The sequence below is a fragment of the Mustelus asterias genome, unplaced genomic scaffold (assembly GCF_964213995.1).
Source record: "Mustelus asterias unplaced genomic scaffold, sMusAst1.hap1.1 HAP1_SCAFFOLD_806, whole genome shotgun sequence".
NCBI classification, from domain to species: Eukaryota; Metazoa; Chordata; class Chondrichthyes; order Carcharhiniformes; family Triakidae; genus Mustelus; species Mustelus asterias.
Window position 1 is genome coordinate 48,114 of NW_027590753.1, and position 19,896 is coordinate 68,009.

The 19,896-nt window shown below is 49.8% G+C and overlaps 1 protein-coding gene across 1 annotated transcript in view; it reads left to right on the forward strand.

The window, feature by feature from the left end:
- LOC144487455 (uncharacterized) overlaps nucleotides 1-10,405 on the forward strand; it is a gene marked incomplete at its 5' end in the record, with an annotated part of 56,801 nt that extends 46,396 nt beyond the window's left edge. Inside the window, 4 exons of the mRNA XM_078205541.1 lie at nucleotides 952-1,002; nucleotides 4,175-4,231; nucleotides 6,289-6,318; nucleotides 9,915-10,405. Coding sequence (XP_078061667.1) covers nucleotides 952-1,002; nucleotides 4,175-4,231; nucleotides 6,289-6,318; nucleotides 9,915-10,085 — 309 coding nt within the window. The remainder of the gene's footprint in view (nucleotides 1-951; nucleotides 1,003-4,174; nucleotides 4,232-6,288; nucleotides 6,319-9,914) is intronic.
- Nucleotides 10,406-19,896: the final 9,491 nt, after the last annotated feature.

The window sequence follows — 19,896 nt, forward strand, 5'->3', positions numbered from 1 at the left end:
GCACTGTGCGGAGTGACTCCCCTCGCACTGGGCGGAGTGACTCCCCTCGCACTGGGCGGAGTGACTCCCTTCGCACTGGGCGGAGTGACTCCCCTCGCACTGGGCGGAGTGACTCCCCTCGCACTGTGCGGAGTGACTCCCCTCGCACTGGGCGGAGTGACTCCCCTCGCACTGTGCGGTGTGACTCCCCTCGCACTGTGCGGTGTGACTCCCCTCGCACTGTGCGGAGTGACTCCTCTCACACTGGGCGGAGTGACTCCCCTCGCACTGGGCGGAGTGACTACCCTCACACTGTGCGGTGTGACTCCCCTCGCACTGGGCGGAGTGACTCCCCTCGCACTGGGCGGAGTGACTCCCCTCGCACTGGGCGGAGTGACTCCCCTCGCACTGTGCGGAGTGACTCCCCTCGCACTGTGCGGAGTGACTCCCCTCGCACTGGGCGGAGTGACTCCCCTCGCACTGCGCGGTGTGACTCCCCTCGCACTGGGCGGTGTGACTCCCCTCGCACTGTGCGGAGTGACTCCCCTCGCACTGGCCGGAGTGACTCCCCTCGCACTGTGCGGAGTGACTCCCCTCGCACTGGGCGGAGTGACTCCCCTCGCACTGGCCGGAGTGACTCCCCTCGCACTGGCCGGAGTGACTCCCCTCGCACTGTGCGGAGTGACTCCCCTCGCACTGGGCGGAGTGACTCCCCTCGCACTGGCCGGAGTGACTCCCCTCGCACTGGCCGGAGTGACACCCCTCGCACTGTGCGGAGTGACTCCCCTCGCACTGGGCGGTGTGACTCCCCTCGCACTGGGCGGAGTGACTCCCCTCGCACTGGCCGGAGTGACTCCCCTCGCACTGGCCGGAGTGACTCCTCTCACAGACGGAGCTGCTGTGTTGTGTGTCTTTGATAGTTTTAGTGTTTTCAGGATGTTGAACGGTTTTAACTTTCATTTCCTGTTCCAGATCCAGCCGGGAAGAGCTGCTGAGGTTGTGAGTAAGGACGCAGACTCCACGGTAGGTTCATTCTCGCATTATCTCAGCAGCAGACATCCCCTACCCACATCTCCCCCCGAAAGCTGCATCCTCCTCGCCGCAGTGTGGAGTCTGGTCCTCCAGCGTCTGGGAATGGCGCACGTGGCTCGGGTTGTGTGTCAACCTGACCATCCAGACAGCCCTCATTCCCTGTGCATCTCTGAATCCCAGTCCAGACACATCTGTGCAGTACTGAGGGAGTGCCGCACTGTCAGAGGGTCAGTACTGAGGGAGTGCCGCACTGTCAGAGGGTCAGTGCTGAGGGAGTGCTGCACTGTCAGAGGGTCAGTGCTGAGGGAGTGCTGCACTGTCAGAGGGTCAGTGCTGAGGGAGTGCCGCACTGTCAGAGGGTCAGTGCTGAGGGAGTGCTGCACTGTCAGAGGGTCAGTGCTGAGGGAGTGCTGCACTGTCAGAGGGTCAGTGCTGAGGGAGTGCTGCACTGTCAGAGGGTCAGTGCTGAGGGAGTGCCGCACTGTCAGAGGGTCAGTGCTGAGGGAGTGCTGCACTGTCAGAGGGTCAGTGCTGAGGGAGTGCTGCACTGTCAGAGGGTCAGTGCTGAGGGAGTGCTGCACTGTCAGAGGGTCAGTGCTGAGGGAGTGCTGCACTGTCAGAGGGTCAGTGCTGAGGGAGTGCCGCACTGTCAGAGGGTCAGTGCTGAGGGAGTGCCGCACTGTCAGAGGGTCAGTACTGAGGGAGTGCCGCACTGTCAGAGGGTCAGTGCTGAGGGAGCGCCGCACTGTCAGAGGGTCAGTACTGAGGGAGTGCTGCACTGTCGGAGGGGCAGTACTGAGGGAGTGCCGCACTGTCAGAGGGTCAGTACTGAGGGAGTGCCGCACTGTCAGAGGGTCAGTGCTGAGGGAGTGCCGCACTGTCAGAAGGTCAGTACTGAGGGAGTGCCGCACTGTCAGAGAGTCAGTACTGAGGGAGTGCTGCACTGTCAGAGGGTCAGTACTGAGGGAGTGCCGCACTGTCAGAGGGTCAGTGCTGAGGGAGTGCCACACTGTCAGAGGGTCAGTACTGAGGGAGTGAGGCACTGTCAGAGGGTCAGTGCAGAGGGAGTGCTGCACTGTCAGAGGGTCAGTACTGAGGGAGTGCCGCACTGTCAGAGGGTCAGTGCTGAGGGAGTGCTGCACTGTCAGAGAGTCAGTGCTGAGGGAGTGGTACACTGTCAGAGGGTCAGTACTGAGGGAGTGCCGCACTGTCAGAGGGACAGTGCTGAGGGAGTGCCGCACTGTCAGAGGGTCAGTACTGAGGGAGTGCCGCACTGTCAGAGGGTCAGTGCTGAGGGAGTGCCACACTGTCAGAGGGTCAGTACTGAGGGAGTGCCGCACTGTCAGAGGGTCAGTACTGAGGGAGTGCCGCACTGTCAGAGGGTCAGTACTGAGGGAGTGCCGCACTGTCAGAGGGTCAGTACTGAGGGAGTGCCGCACTGTCAGAGGGTCAGTACTGAGGGAGTGCCGCACTGTCAGAGGGTCAGTACTGAGGGAGTGCCGCACTGTCAGAGGGTCAGTACTGAGGGAGTGCCGCACTGTCAGAGGGTCAGTACTGAGGGAGTGCCGCACTGTCAGAGGGTCAGTGCTGAGGGAGTGCCGCACTGTCAGAGGGTCAGTACTGAGGGAGTGCCGCACTGTCAGAGGGTCAGTACTGAGGGAGTGCCGCACTGTTGGAGGGTCAGTGCTGAGGGAGTGCCACACTGTCAGAGGGACAGTGCTGAGGGAGTGCCACACTGTCGGAGGGGCAGTACTGAGGGAGTGCCGCACTGTCAGAGGGACAGTGCTGAGGGAGTGCCACACTGTCAGAGGGACAGTGCTGAGGGAGTGCCACACTGTCGGAGGGGCAGTACTGAGGGAGTGCCGCACTGTCAGAGGGTCAGTACTGAGGGAGTGCCGCACTGTTGGAGGGTCAGTGCTGAGGGAGTGCCGCACTGTCGGAGGGTCAGTACTGAGGGAGTGCCGCACTGTCAGAGGGTCAGTACTGAGGGAGTGCCGCACTGTCAGAGGGTCAGTACTGAGGGAGTGCCGCACTGTCAGAGAGTCAGTACTGAGGGAGTGCCGCATTGTCAGAGGGTCAGTACTGAGGGAGTGCCGCATTGTCAGAGGGTCAGTACTGAGGGAGTGCCGCACTGTTGGAGGGTCAGTACTGAGGGAGTGCCGCACTGTTGGAGGGTCAGTACTGAGGGAGTGCCGCACTGTTGGAGGGTCAGTACTGAGGGAGTGCCGCACTGTTGGAGGGGCAGTACTGAGGGAGTGCCGCACTGTTGGAGGGTCAGTACTGAGGGAGTGCCGTACTGTTGGAGGGTCAGTACTGAGGGAGTGCTGCACTGTTGGAGAGGCAGTGCTGTCAGCGGCGCCATATTTTGGTTCAAATGTTAAACCTGGGCCTATCTCAAGTTGCTCTGATATTCTCATTGGAGGAAGAGCAGGAGACACTTTCCCGAGTGTCCAAAATCGATCCTCCAACCAACGCCCTGAAACTGTTCTATAAACAGAAAGTGCTGGAAATCCCAGCAGAGCTGGCAGCACCAGTGGAGGGAAAAGTACAGTTAACTGCTTGAAGATCTGAAGGAGAATCACACAACCTCGAAACGTTAACTCTGTTTCTCTCTCCACAGGAAGTGGCAGAGAGTTTCCAGCTTTTTCTGTCTTTAGTTCAGATTTGCAGCATCCGCAGTATTTTACTTTTATTTGCGTGATTAAACAGGCCACCTGGTCGTGATGACATTGTTGCCTGTGGGATCTTGCTGGGTACACATTGGCTGCTGCATCTCCAACAGTGTCGCCGCATTTCATAAGGTGTACCTCAGTGAAAGAGACACCCTGAGGAGGCCGTGTCTCTCTGTAAGTTCCTCCTGCCTTTCAAATCCCTGTTTGAAAAGGCTGGACTGTTTGTGTAGATGTTGGAGAGGATTGGCTGGCTCAGGGCCCAGAGAGCAAGGAGAGATTCAGATCACTACTCTTAGGTGCTTGACCTGGTCAAAGGTCATTATCTGACCCACAGTAAAAGCTGACCCAAGGGTGGAAGGTCAGTATTTGACCCAATCTCACAGCTGACCCCAAGGTCAGTGTTTGACCAAGTTCCCGATGTGTGCTGCTTTCTGAATGCTGTCCAACACAAGGACAAACACCATTTTAACGTATTTTTATTTCTTCATTAGACGAGCTATAAAAATCAAAATGATCACTATGCACAATCTATAATTCATCATAACCAGGTGAGAATTTACCAGTTCCTCTCAGTGAAATTAAACTCCTCCAAAACATCTTCCACCTTCATTTTCAAACCTCGCCCAGCCCCGGAATCGGGCCAGTGACTCTCACTGGGGTGCGGGTCCCACACACACTGACTCTCACTGGGGTACAGTTCCACACACACTGACTCTCACTGGGGTACAGTTCCACACACACTGACTCTCATTGGGGTACAGTTCCACACACACTGACTCTCACTGGGGTACGGGTTCCACACACACTGACTCTCATTGGGGTACAGTTCCACACACACTGACTCTCACTGGGGTACGGGTTCCACACACACTGACTCTCACTGGGGTACAGTTCCACACACACTGACTCTCACTGGGATACGGGTCCCACACACACTGACTCTCACTGGGGTACAGTTCCACACACACTGACTCTCACTGGGGTACAGTTGCACACACACTGACTCTCACTGGGGTACAGTTCCACACTCACTGACTCTCACTGGGGTACGGGTCCCACACTCACTGACTCTCACTGGGGAACAGTTCCACACACACTGACTCTCACTGGGGGACGGGTCCCACACACACTGACTCTCACTGGGGTACAGTTCCACACACACTGACTCTCACTGGGGTACAGGTTCCACACACACTGACTCTCACTGGGGTACGGGTTCCACACATACTGACTCTCACTGGGGTACGGGTCCCACACACACTGGCTCTCACTGGGGTACGGGTTCCACACATACTGACTCTCACTGGGGTAGAGTTCCACACACACTGACTCTCACTGGGGTAGAGTTCCACACACACTGACTCTCACTGGGGTACGGGTCCCACACACACTGACTCTCACTGGGGTAGAGTTCCACACACACTGACTCTCACTGGGGTAGAGTTCCACACACACTGACTCTCACTGGGGTACGGGTTCCACACACACTGACTCTCACTGCGGTACAGGTTCCACACACACTGACCCTCACTGGGGTACGGGTCCCACACACACTGACCCTCACTGGGGTACGGGTTCCACACACATTGGAGACATGGGGTGACATTTGGGAATATGCCAATAATATCTCAGTTTGTTACAGAACAAAAGAGACTCAGCTTAGGATATTACACTGTCTGCATATTATTCTAAGTTTAAGACATTGTTATGTTCCCCTGCATCCTTGTTGTGTCTGAAGTACAAGGTGGGTACGGGGGGACTGACTCTCTGCATTATTTTTGGACCTGTGCTAAGATTAAATCCTCTTAATTTAATGTCCTGAAAGAGCTTGGGAGGGTCTCTGATACAGTCTTAGAGTTTGATCCCTTGTTGTTAGTACTGGGGCCCCCAGATGAAAAGATAAATGATATTCATGGGGAAAAGGCTGCACGATATCCGAACATTTGCAGCATCGAAGAATATCCTTCGCTCATGGATTCGTGATGACCCTCCTTCAATTCAGAACTGGTATCACATTATTGTCCCAGTGGAATTGCTGATCTGTTTACTGAGCCCTAAATCGGATAAATTCCGTAAGGAATGGGACCCTTTACCTTATAAAGTTGTGGCCTCCACAATGTTTGACTTTTCTCCAAAGTTATGTCATTCTATCATCATGACTTTGTAAACTTGGGTGTGCACTACTGAGTAAGAAGTCTCACAACACCAGGTTAAAGTCCAACAGGTTTATCTGGTAGCAAAAGCCACTACTACATGCACTACTGAGCCATATACGGTCTTATCCTGTTATCCTGAGAGCTTCCATTCTCCGATGTGTCCTTGCATTCTCTGTGTGATGTGAGGAGCTGGGTTCAATGTATAATCCGAACAAACTTGGTATTTTTTCTGTCTCTTCCCACATACATTTGTTGAAAAATGGTTATGCTGTGCTGTACTCTCAGGGTTTGTTGCATTATTTGTAAAAAAAAAGAAAAATCTTCAATAAAGATAGATTTTAAAAAAAATTCTATTGGATTAGCCAGATATGACTTTGCCAAATATTAATGAATCAGATTATTTTCCATTCACACCGTGAGACTCTAATCAGTGTCTATCTCTCCTGTAGGCTTCAGCTGAAGACACAACAGAGCACCCGGTAAGCTGGTTCTGCTTCCTTTAAATCTCTTATGAATTCTACTCCAGAATTCTCCCCGCCCAACATCTGGACAGATGTTGCTGGTCCTGCCCAAGACTAATTCTATAGTCATAGAAAACCCAACACAACCTCACAGCAACATGCACAGGGAGCCAGGGTCATGCTGATCACTTAGAGTCATAAAGGTTTGCAGCATGGAAACGGGCCCTTAGGCCCAACCTGTCCATGCTGCCCAGTTTTTACCACTAAGCTCATCCCAATTGCCCGTGTTTGGCCCATATCCCTCTATACCCATCCTACCCATGTAACTGTCTAAATGCTTTTTAAAAGACAAAATTGTACCCGCCTCTACTGCTACCTCTGGCAGCTTGTTCCAGACACTCATCACCTTGTGTGTGAAAAAATTGCCCCCCTGGACACTTTTGTATCTCTCCCTATGCCCTCCAGTTTTAGACTCCCTTACCGTTAGGAAAAGATATTGACTATCTACTTTATCGATGCCCCTCATTATTTTATAGACCTCTATAAGATCACCTCTAAGCCTCCTAAGCTACAGGGAAAAAAGTCCCGGTCTATCCAGCCTCTCCTTATAACTCAAACCAAGTCCTGGTAGCATCCTAGTAAATCTTTTCTGCACTCTTTCTAGTTTAATAATATCCTTTCTATAATAGGGTGACCAGGACTGTACACAGTATTCCTCGTGTGGCCTTACCAATGTCTTGTACAACTTCAACAAGACGTCCCAACTCCTGTATTCAATGTTCTGACCAATGAAACCAAGCATGCCGAATGCCTTCTTCACCACTCTGTCCACCTGTGACTCCACTTTCAAGGAGCTATGAACATGTACCTCTAGATCTCTTTGTTCTGTAACTCTCCCCAACGCCCTACCATTAACTGAGTAAGTCCTGCCCTGGTTCGATCTACCAAAATGCAGAGCCTCACATTTATCTTAATTAAACTCCATCTGTCATTCATCAGCTCACTGACCCAATTGATCAAGATCCCGTTGCAATCCTAGATAACCTTCTTCACTGTTCACTATGCCACCAATCTTGGTGTCATCTGCAAACTTACTAACCATGCCTCCTATATTCTCATCCAAATCATGAATAAAAATGACAAATAACAGTGGACCCAGCACTGATCCCTGAGGCACACCGCTGGTCACAGGCTCCAGTTTGAAAAACAACCCTCTACAACCACCCTCTGTCATCAAGCTAATTTTGTATCCATTTAGCTACCTTATCCCGGATCCCGTGAGTTTAACCTTATGCAACAACCTACCGTGCGATACCTTGCCAAAGGTTTGCTGAAGTCCATGTAGAAAACAACGACTGCACTGCCCTCATCTACCTTCTTGGTTACCCCTTCAAAAAACTCAATCAAATTTGCGAGACATGATTTTCCACTCACAAAGCCATGCTGACTGTCCCTAATCAGTCCTTGCCTCTCTAAATGCCTGTAGATCCTATCTCTCAGAATACTTTCTGACAACTTACCCACTACAGATGTTGGGCTCACTGGCCTGTAGTTCCCAGGCTTTTCCCTGCAGCCCTTCTTAAACAAAGGCACAACATTTGCCACCCTCCAATCTTCAGGCACCTCACCTGTGACTATCAATGATTCAAATATCTCTGCTAGGGGACCCGTAATTTCCTCCCTAGCCTCCCAAAGTGTCCTGGGATTGACTTCATCAGGTCCTGGGGATTTATCTACCTTGATGCGCTTTAAGACTTCCAGCACCATCTCCTATGCTATATGTACACTCCTCAAGACATCACTATTTATTTATCCAAGTTCACTAACATCCATGCCTTTCTCAACAGTAAATACTGATGAGAAATATTCATTTAGGATCTCACCCATCTCTTGTGGATCCACACATAGATGACCTTGTTGATCCTTAAGAGGCCCTACTCTCTCCCTTGTTACTCTTTTCTCCTTAATGTATTTGTAGAAGCTCTTTGGATTCTCCTTTGCCTTATCTCCAAAGCAATCTCGTGTCCTCTTTTTACCCTCCTGATTTCTCTCTCAAGTCTACACTGACACCCTCTATACTCTTCAAGGGAACCACTTGATCCCAGTTGCCCATGCATGTCAAATGCCTCCTTCCTCTTCTTTCCCAGAGCCTCAATATCCCGAGTTATCCAGGATTCCCTACTTCTCCCAGCTTGCCCTTCAACTGAAAGTAATGGGAATTCAGGACTGGTCCTGTTCTGGACGAACTCTGTTCTGGGGTCAGTTCTTTTCGCAGAAACACACAGCGCAGAAGAGGCCCTTCAGCCCATCGAGTCTGCACCGACACATTAGAAACAGCTGACCTCCCACCAAAACCCATTTACCAGCACTTGGCCCATAGCCCTGAACGTGCCAATCATTCATCCAAATACTTTGTAAAGAATGTGAGGCATCCCGCCTCTACCAAGCACATCCCAGGCAGCGCATTCCAGACCGTCACCACCCTCTGGGTAAAAAGGGTTTTCCTCACATCCCCCCCCCCCCCTCACCTTGCACCTGTGTCCCCTCGTGACTGACCCTTCAACTAAGGGGAACAGCTGCTCCCTATCCACTCTGTCCATGTATCTCATAGTTTTGTACAACTCAATCAGATTTTCCCTCAGTCTTCTCTGCTCCAACGAAAATAGCCCAAGCCTATCCAACCTCTCTTCATAACTGAAATGCTCGATCCCAGGCAGCATCCTGGTGAATCTCCTCTGCACCCCCTCCAGTGCGATCACATCCTTCCGATAATGTGTTGACCAGAATTGTAAGAAGTCTCACAACACCAGGTTAAAATCCAACAGGTTTATTTGGAATCATGAGCTTTCGGAACGCTGCTCCTTCAACAGGTGAGTTTAACCTGGTGTTGTGGGACTTCTTACTGTGCCCACCCCAGTCCAACGCCAGCATCTCCACATCTTGGCCAGAACTGCACACAGTACTCCAGCTGTAGCCTCACCAAAGTTCTAAGCAACTCCAACATGACTTCCCTGCTTTTGTAATCTGAATAAGACTTGTGAAAATGTGACTGATTTTGCAACACATCGACTCGAGCCAAGCCCTGTACAAACACTCTCCTGCTTGTTCCATCTTCAAAAAAACAACAAAGAGCTCAACATCCGAATGAATGGTTGGAAGATAAAGCACCAGCCAATTCCAGCTGACCTCACAGTGACCCTGGATAGGACACGGACCTTCCAGAAACACCTCAAAACAGCTGCAACCAAGGTCAAATCCAGAAAGAACCCGATTGCCCAACTAGCTGACTCAGTGTGGAGTGCTACTGCCCCCACCCTCCGAACCTCAGCACTCACAATCCCACACTCAGCAGCAGAAAAAACCCTGCCCCTGTTGGATCAAGATCATCGCACTCGCTCACACGCGCACACACACACGCACATGCATGCACACGCACACACGTGCGTGCACACACGTGCGCGCACAGGCACACACAGACATGTACACGCGCGCACACACATGCACCACTCACACGCACACAAAGAGGTAATTTGCCAGACCTTATTCAGTAAAGCAAAACCCAGTCCCTGGAGGGTGAAGGAGCTTTGTTTTACGTTGATCTTGTTGTTTTGCAGGTATACTACAACACCACCGATGAGGCTGTGTATGTGAATGTTCCACACAGTCAAACGCAGCACTCGAGACAGGAGCCAAAACCGCGACAGACAGAGGCAGATTCGGGATCATACCAAACACACGCAGAATCTACCGAACCCGTCTATGAAAATCTAAAGCGGGTTCCGTGAACGGATCAGTGTAACTATTGGAGAGAGAGAGTGGCGAAGGCCCATAGATCAATAAAGTGCATATTTAACAGATTTGTGTGTGAGGTTTAGAGCACAGGAACAGGCCATTCAGCTGAACTAGTCTGTGCCACTCTTTAAGCTCCCGCCACCCACTTCATTTCATTCTGTCAGCAACCCTTTATTTATCCCGTGTGAGTGCACCCAGCTTCCCCCTCAGTCTTCTTTCTGTTTACCTCAGCCACTCCCTGTGGCAGCCACTTCCACATTCTCAGCACTCTCTGGGCAGCTAAATATATAATAAAATGATTCAAAAGCTCTGCAATAAGTCTGCATGGTTTTTTTTTCCAGTATCTTTTGGAGCACAGTTTGGGTTGTGTACCCACCGGGCTCCAACCCCGACTGGAAAGCTTTCTCTGCCGGGTCTGGCTTCCAGACTCCAGCTAGGATAAAGGGGGAGGTGGCTAGATGGGTGGAGAACTGGCTTGGTCACAGAACAGTAAGAAGTCTCACAACACCAGGTTAAAGTCCAACAGGTTTATTTGGTAGCAAATACCATAAGCTTTCGGAGCAATGCTCCTTCGTCAGATGGAGTGGTCTCACATAAGTGGTCAACATAAGATGGAGAGACCACTCCATCTGACGAAGGAGCATTGCTCCGAAAGCTTATGGTATTTCCTACCAAATAAACCTGTTGGACTTTAACCTGGTGTTGTGAGACTTCTTACTGTGCTTACCCCAGTCCAACGCCGGCATCTACACATCTTGGTCACAGAAGACAGAGGGTGGTAGTGGAAGGATCTTTTTCCGGCTGGATGCCGGTGACTAGTGGTGTTCCGCAGGGCTCTGTATTGGGACCTCTGCTGTTTGTGATTTATATAAACGATCTGGAAGAAGGTGTAACTGGGGTGATCAGGCATAGATAGGGTGAACGGTGGGAAGCTTTTTCCCAGGTCGGTGGTGACGTTCACGAGGGGTCATAGGTTCAAGGTGAAGGGGGGGAGATTTAACACAGACAGAAGGACGTATTTTACGCAGAGGGTGGTGGGGGCCTGGAATGCGCTGCCAGGCAAGGTGGTGGAGGCGGACACACTGGGAACGTTTAAGACTTATCTGGATAGCCACATGAACGGAGTGAGAATGGAGGGATACAAAAGAATGGTCTAGTTTGGACCAGGGAGCGGTGCGGGCTTGGAGGGCCGAAGGGCCTGTTCCTGTGCTGTATTGTTCTTTGTTCTTTGTTTTGTTCTAGGTGAGTGGTTCAGCAAGCCAGGGAACCATCCTGGATTCAGCGCCTCAGTGAACAAGGGGTTACAATCCTGACAGGAGGGCCGGGAGTGACAGAACAAAGGAATATATTTGAGTTATTACAGTAAAAATGAACAGAATGTTTCCTGTTCAAACACAGCTCATTCTCAATCCACAAGCTTCCACACTGAATCATTTATCACTTTGACAACGTTGAGACTAATGAGGAGGAAATCCCCCTCATCCCAGCAGCTCAATAGCTACGTTCAATAATTCCCATTGTCCACCTGCCCCCAACTCCCACCCACCGCCATACCCAGGGAAAATACGGAGAGGTGTCAGCGGGATCCAGTGTCATTGAGTCATACGATACAGAAGAGGCCCTTTGGCCCATCAAGTCAGCACCGACAGTAACTACCACTAAAGTCGCGCTAATCCCATTTTCCAGCACCTGTCCCATATCCTTGAATGTTTTCAAGTGCTCATCCAAATATTTTTTAAAGGTTGTAAGGTTTCCAGCCTCCACTACCTTCCCAGGCAGCGCATTCCAGATTCCCACCACCCTCTGAGTGAAAAGTTTTTTCTCAAATCCCCCCTGAATCTCCTGCCCCCTCTCCCTAAAGTGTGCCCCCTTATGATTGACCCCTCAACCAAGGGGAACAGCAGCTTCCTACTCACCCTGTCTATATCCCTCAGAATCTTATACACCTCAATCATGTCCCCCCTCAGCCTTCTCTGCTCTAAAGGAAACAATCTGATGCACTATCAATCAAGCAAAGACTAGTTTGTATGCAAGAACAAATAGGCTTTTATTTGCAAAAGACTTGGAGCACACCCATGCTGATGAACTGGTCCGGCGACTGAGGCAGGGGGGTTGGGAGCAGTCACCTTTATACCTGGACTGGGGGGGAGGAGTCCCAGGCAGGGCCGGCAGGGGCATGCCCAGGCATGTCACACACACACAGGCAATAAGCTAACAGTGGTTTACCACACAATCCAAGACTATCCAGTCTCCTTACAGTGGGGGTGGAAATCTCCTTCTGCCAATGATATAGTTGTTGTGAGGAAAATGGGAAGACGCATGCTCAGAGTTAGGCTCCACTGCAACTGATCGCAAACTGATCCATCTCTCAGACTCGGCACTTTGGAATCTGGTACTCGTGGAGAGGGGATAAAACCAGTAGGACAATTAAAATGGAAAACCAGACTTCAAAAACCATTCGAAAAGTAATGCAGAGATTTCAGGTAGCTGCTCGGAGTGACTGATAGAACATAGAACAGTACAGCACAGAACAGGCCCTTCGGCCCACGATGTTGTGCCGAGCTTTATCTGAAACCAAGATCAAGCTATCCCATTCCCTATCATCCTGGTGTGCTCCATGTGCCTATCCAATAACCGCTTAAATGTTCCTAAAGTGTCTGACTCCACTATCACTGCAGGCAGTCCATTCCACACCCCAACCACTCTCTGAGTAAAGAACCTACCTCTGATATCCTTCCTGTATCTCCCACCACGAACCCTATAGTTATGCCCCCTTGTAATAGCTCCATCCACCCGAGGAAATAGTCTTTGAACGTTCACTCTATCTATCCCCTTCATCATTTTATAAACCCCTATTAAGTCTCCCCTCAGCCTCCTCCGCTCCAGAGAGAACAGCCCTAGCTCCCTCAACCTTTCCTCATAAGACCTACCCTCCAAACCAGGCAGCATCCTGGTAAATCTCCTCTGCACTCTTTCCAGCGCTTCCACATCTTTCTTATAGTGAGGTGACCAGAACTGCACACAATATTCCAAATGTGGTCTCACCAAGGTCCTGTACAGTTGCAGCATAACCCCACGGCTCTGAAACTCCAACCCCCTGTTAATAAAAGCTAACACACTATAGGCCTTCTTCACAGCTCTATCCACTTGAGTGGCAACCTTTAGAGATCTGTGGATATGAACCCCAAGATCTCTCTGTTCCTCCACAGTCTTCAGGACCCTACCTTTGACCCTGTAATCCACATTTAAATTAGTCCTACCAAAATGAATCACCTCACATTTATCAGGGTTAAACTCCATTTGCCATTTTTCAGCCCAGCCCGGAGTCGGCGACTGATACACCAGATGGACAGTGTGTTATTCAGGCTTAGCTCTTACCCAAACTTTACAAACATCACAACTGTACCCTCAGATTGACTTCACAAATACTCACCCTTAAAATTTACCAGCGATTCGACAGCTAGAATTATGAATGGGATTAATGGTAAAATATTCTGCAAATATTCAGGCCAACACCAGGAAGATTCTCTCTGAGACAAGTTCTGTATGTGACGCCTTCAAATTCAAGTTTGCTGCAACCACTGACTCCCACTCGCTTCCTGATCTCTCAGGAACAGTACAGCACAGGAACAGGCCCTTCGGCCCGCCAAGCCTGTGCCGATCACATTGTCCTATCTAAACCAACCGCTTACATCCCTCTATTCCATTTGTTCATGTGTCTATCCAGATAAGTCTTAAATGTGGCTAACGTAACTGCCTCAATCACCTCACTTGGCAGCGCATTCCAGACCCCCACCACCCTCTGTGTAAAAAACTTCCCCTCTTTATCTTGAACTTGTAATTGTCATTTCTGCCCTGGGAAAAAGCTTCCAACTGTTCACCCTAGCTATACCCCTCATAATTTTATAAACTTCTATCAGGTCACCCCCTCAGGCTCCGTCTTTCCAGGGAGAACAATCCCAGTTTCTCTCCTCATAGCTAACACCCTCCATACCAGGCAACATCCTGGTAAACCTTTCCTGCACTCTCTCCAAAGCCTCCACATCTTTCTGGTAATGTGGTGACCAGAATTGAACACAGTATCCCAAATGTGGCCTAACCAACGGTTTATACAACTGTAACATAATTTGTACTCTGTGCCCCGTCTGATGAAGGCTTTCTTCACTATCTTTTCCACGTGTGCTGCCACTTTTAAGGTTCTGATGACCTGTGCTCCCAGATCTCTCCGTGTGTCTATGCTCCTGATGGTTCTGCCATTTATTTTATAGCTCCCACCTGAATTGGATTTACCAAAATGCATCACTTCGCATTTGTTTGGAATAAATTCCATCTGCCATTTCTCCGCCCATTTTTTCAGCCTATCTCTATCCTGCTGTATTCTCTGATAATCTTCATCACTATCCGCGACTCCGCCAATCACAGTATCATCCGCAAACTTGCTAATCAGACCAGCTATGTTTTCTTCCAAGTCATTTATATATATCACAAACAGCAGAGGTCCCAGCACTGATCCCTGCGGAACACCACTAGTTACAGACCTCCATCCAGAAAAACATCCTTCCACCGCGGCCCTCTATCTTCCATTGTCAAGCCTGTTCTGAATCCATCTAGCTAGTTCACCGCTGATCCCGTGAGATTTAATCTTTTGCGCCAGCCTGCCATGAGGGACCTTGTCGAATGCCTTACTAAAGTCCACGTAGACAACATCCACAGGCCTTCCCTCGTCAATCATTCCTTCGACATCTCGAAGAATTCCGATATGATGCGATTCCTGAGGGGGTGATCTTACCGTCGCGGCCCATTGGCCAATAGGCTGGGTGAGCCGGTAAGATCGCGAGAGAGCCGAGGAACCAGGTTCACGCCCAATTTCTCACAATTGTTATGGCTCAGGTCAGAAACTCCAAAGTGATTTATGGAGCCGGCCTGGATCATAAATGTTTCCTCTTGACTCGGATAAGCATGATTTACTTCACCTCAGGTCTAATTCAAATGACCCATTAGAACATAGAACATTACAGCGCAGTACAGGCCCTTCGGCCCTCGATGTTGCGCCGACCAGTGAAACCAATCTAAAGCCCATCTAACCTACACTATTCCAATATCATCCATATGTTTATCCAATAACCATTTGAATGCTCTTAATGTTGGCGAGTCCACTACTGCTGCAGGCAGGGCATTCCACGCCCTTACTACTCTCGGAGTAAAGAACCTACCTCTAACATCTGTCCTATATCTATCACCCCTCAATTTAAAGCTATGGCCCCTCGTGCTAGCCATCACCATCCGAGGAAAAAGGCTCTCACTATCCACCCTATCTAATCCTCTGATCATCTTGTATGCCTCTATTAAGTCATCTCTTAACCTTCTTCTCTCTAACGAAAACAACCTCAAGCCCCTCAGCTGGTTTACAATTCTCCTCTCCTACAATTGATGTTGTTCCTAGATCTCAGTGTTGTAAGAACATAAGAAATAGGAGCAGGAGTAGGCCATCTAGCCCCTCGAGCCTGCCCCACCATTCATAAGATCATGGCTGATCTGAAGTGGATCAGTTCCACTTACCCGCCTGATCCCCATAACCCCTAATTCCCTTACCGATCAGGAATCTATCTACCCGTGATTTAAACATATCCAACGAGGTAGCCACACCACTTCAGTGGGCAGAGAATTCCAGAGATTCACCACCCTCTGAGAGAAGAAGTTCCTCCTCAACTCTGTCCTAAACTGACCCCCCTTTATTTTGAGGCTGTGCCCTCTAGTTCTAGCTTCCTTTCTAAGTGAAAAGAATCTCTCCACCTCTACCCTATCCAGCCCTTTCATTATCTTATAGGTCTCTATAAGATCCCCCCTCAGCCTTCTAAATTCCAACGAGTACAAACCCAATCTGCTCAGTCTCTCCTCATAATCAACACCCCTCATCTCTGGTATCAACCTGGTGAACCTTCTCTGCACTCCCTCCAAGGCCAATATATCCTTCCGCAAATAAGGGGACCAATACTGCACACAGTATTCCAGCTGCGGCCTCACCAATGCCCTGTACAGATGCAGCAAGACATCTCTGCTTTTATATTCTATCCCCCTTGCGATATAGGCCAACATCCCATTTGCCTTCTTGATCACCTGTTGCACCTGCAGATTGGGTTTTTGCGTCTCATGCACAAGGACCCCCAGGTCCCTTTGCACAGTAGCATGTTGTAATTCTTTTCCACTTAGATAATAATCCAATTTGCTATTATTTCCTCCAAAGTGAATAACCTCGCATTTGTCAACGTTATACTCCATCTGCCAGATCCTCGCCCACTCACTCAGCCTGTCCAAATCTCCTTCCTCCTAACTCCTTCCTTAAGTTTCTTCCTACGTTCTTTATATTCTTCAATGGCTTCATCTGTCCTCAGCCTTTTAGACCTTACACATGCTTCCTTTTCCTTTTTGACAAGGCTCATAATACCCCTCGTTACCCAGGGTTCCCAATACTTGCCACACTTGTCCTTCATCCTCACTGCTCCTGAATTCCAATCAACTGACATTTGAAAGACTCCCACATGTCGGATATTGATTTACCCTCAAACAGCCTCCCCCAATCTACCCTCCCCAGATCCTGCCTCATGTTGTTGTATCTTCCCCCAATTTAACACCTTCACCCGAGGACCACTCTTGTCCTTATCCACAAGCACCTTAAAACTTATGGAATTATGATCACTGTTCCTGAAATGCCCTCCTACTGGAACCTCGATCACCTGGCCGGGCTCATTCCCCAATACCAGGTCTAATATGGCTCCTTCCTGAGTTGGTCTATTTACATACTGTTTTCAAGAAAGCCTCCTGGACGCTCCTTACAAATTCTGCCCCATCCAAACCCCTAGCAGTAAGTGAGTCCCAATCGATATAGGGAAAGTTAAAATCACCCACCACAACAACCCTGTTGTTTTTGCATCTTTCCGAAATCTGTGCTGAATATCTCGGAGAAACCTGTAATTATGAGCGGATCCAAAACACTGAGCTTTATTATTTAAAGTTTATTTATTAGTGTCACAAGTAGACTTACATTAACACCGCAATGAAGTTACTGTGAAAATCCCCTGGTCGCCACACTCCGGTGCCTGTTTGGGTTACACTGAGGGAGCATTTAGCGTGGCCAATGCACCTAACTAGCACGTCTTTCAGACTGTGGGGGGAAACCGGAGCATCCGGGGGAAACCCACGCAGACACGGGGAGAACGTGCAGACTCCACACAGACAGTGACCCAAGCCGGGAATTGAACCCGGGTCTCTGGCACTGTGAGGCAGCAGTGCTAACCACTGTGCCACTGTGCCGCCCCAGGTCCCTGGCGCTGTGAGGCAGCAATGCTAATCACTGTGCCACTGTGCCACCCCAGGTCCCTGGCGCTGTGAGGCAGCAGTGCGAACCACTGTGCCAATTTTAGTCAGAATATATCAGAGCTGAAACGATTCGCTTAATGAGGAAGACCAATTGGCAATGTTATGTAAATTCATTTCTGCAGAGACCTAGGTTACTACAGACATCTACATTGCTGCAGAGGCCTGCACTGCTTCGAGTTCAGGTGCTGAAAAGGTGGAGTTGGGACGTGAACTCTTCCTGCTTCCACAATCAGAATCCTAATAGCACCAGAGGAACAATCTGCAAAATCGCAATCTTCTATAATTCAAGCTGCACTTATAATCAAACATTGTCCAAGCTGATTGCTGAGGCAGGAAGTGCCTTCTTGAAAGACAAGATGCTGGTTCTCATGTTTATGTTGTGTTTCCTGGAACTGCCGAGGTGGCTGACAATAGAGAGATCGGGGGAGGGGCGGGGGGGGGAGGTGGGGGTGGAGGTTACGCTTCAAGTGTTGGACTCACTGAAGAGGGACAAACATGCTGCAGAGTAAGATATCCAACCCCACCACGAGGAACACACACGCACAACTGTCCCAGTGTGACAGAATCATCAACTCCACCGCCTTTGAGAAACACAAGCTAAAAGGGAAGTCCAGAGATATGCAGGATAGGGGGATTGGCCATGCTAAACTGTCCTGCAGTGTTCCAAGGTGCGCAGGTTAGGGGGATTGGCCATGCTAAACTGTCCTGCAGTGTTCCATGGTGTGCAGTTTAGGGGGATTGGCCATGCTAAACTGTCCTGCAGTGTTCCATGGTGTGCAGTTTAGGGGGATTAGTGAGTTAAATACATGGGGTCACGTGGATAGCACCTGGGTGGAATATTCTGTCAGAGAGTTGGTGCAGACTCGATGGGCTGAATGGCCTCTTTCTGCACTGCAGGGATCCTATGACTGTGTACTGAATTATCCCAATATCTCACTCTATTCAGAGGAGAGACGTGTATTTCTCAGAGGTCTAGATTTACACATCATCTCTCGACTGAATTCTGGAATGTTGTGAAGATTGGGGACAAGTTGATGACTGGAAGTGATTACTCTGAGAGTGAGTGCAGTGTAAACGCGTTCAGGGACAGTCCCAGCTGGAACTGTTCTAATTTTTTGGAAGAAATAATGTAGGGAGGAGTTATACAATAAATGGCAGAGTCATCAGGAGTATAGAAACACAGAGGGACCTAGGTGTGCAAGTCCACAAATCCTTGAAGGTGGCAACACAGGTGGAGAAGGTGGTGAAGAAGGCATATGGTATGCTTGCCTTTATAGGATGGGGTATAGAGTATAAAAGCTGGAGTCTGATGATGCAGCTGTATAGAACGCTGGTTAGGCCACATTTGGAGTACTGCGTCCAGTTCTGGTCACCGCACTACCAGAAGGACGTGGAGGCGTTAGAGAGAGTGCAGAGAAGGTTTACCAGGATGTTGCCTGGTATGGAGGGTCTTGGCTATGAGGAGAGATTGGGTAGACTGGGGTTGTTCTCCTTGGAAAGACGGAGAATGAGGGGGGTTCTAATAGAGGTGTACAAGATTATGAAGGGTATAGATAGGGTGAACAGTGGGAAGCTTTTTCCCAGGTCGGAGGTGACGATCACGAGAGGTCACGGGCTCAAGGTGAGAGGGGCGAAGTATAACTCAGATATCAGAGGGACGTTTTTTACACAGAGGGTGGTGGGGGCCTGGAATGTGCTGCCAAGTAGGGTGGTGGAGGCAGGCACGCTGACATCGTTTAAGACTTACCTGGATAGTCACATGAGCAGCCTGGGAATGGAGGGATACAAACGATTGGTCTAGTTGGACCAAGGAGCGGTACAGGCTTGGAGGGCCGAAGGGCCTGTTTCCTGTGCTGTACTGTTCTTTGTTCTTTGTTCTTTTTGTTTTAAGCTGCCACACATTTAGTTCAACAGCAAAACATTTTTTAACCCAATATTTGTTCTCTGTGGCTTGTGGTTTCCGTCTGCTTTGAATTGAGAGATCACCATCCTCGTGTGGTGTATCTGCCAATTCCTGTGTCACAATATAATCAGCTAGAGTGAGAGAGAGAGAGACTGTGAACATATCGAGGGCAGAACCAACATCTGTGGGAAAGAAACCCAAAGACAAAGAAGATCACAGTGGAGCACCCATGATTACAATGAAAGATGGAGCAGGCTCAGAGAGCCACATGGCCTTCCTCGCTCCTATTTTTATTGAACCGCCCCCCCCCCCCCTCCCCCCTCCCCACTCCCCGCAACCCCGGTCCATCCTCAGGCCTGTCTACACTTCCCATCCACCCACTGGCTTCATTCCAATTCCCGCCATATCAGTAACACAGGCACAAATACATACCCCCTGCCTATCACAATCGCCCTCACACGTCCCTCACAGAGGAAATCATAATACTCCAAACTGAAGGGTTATATCGCTGCAAAGCTTAGCCA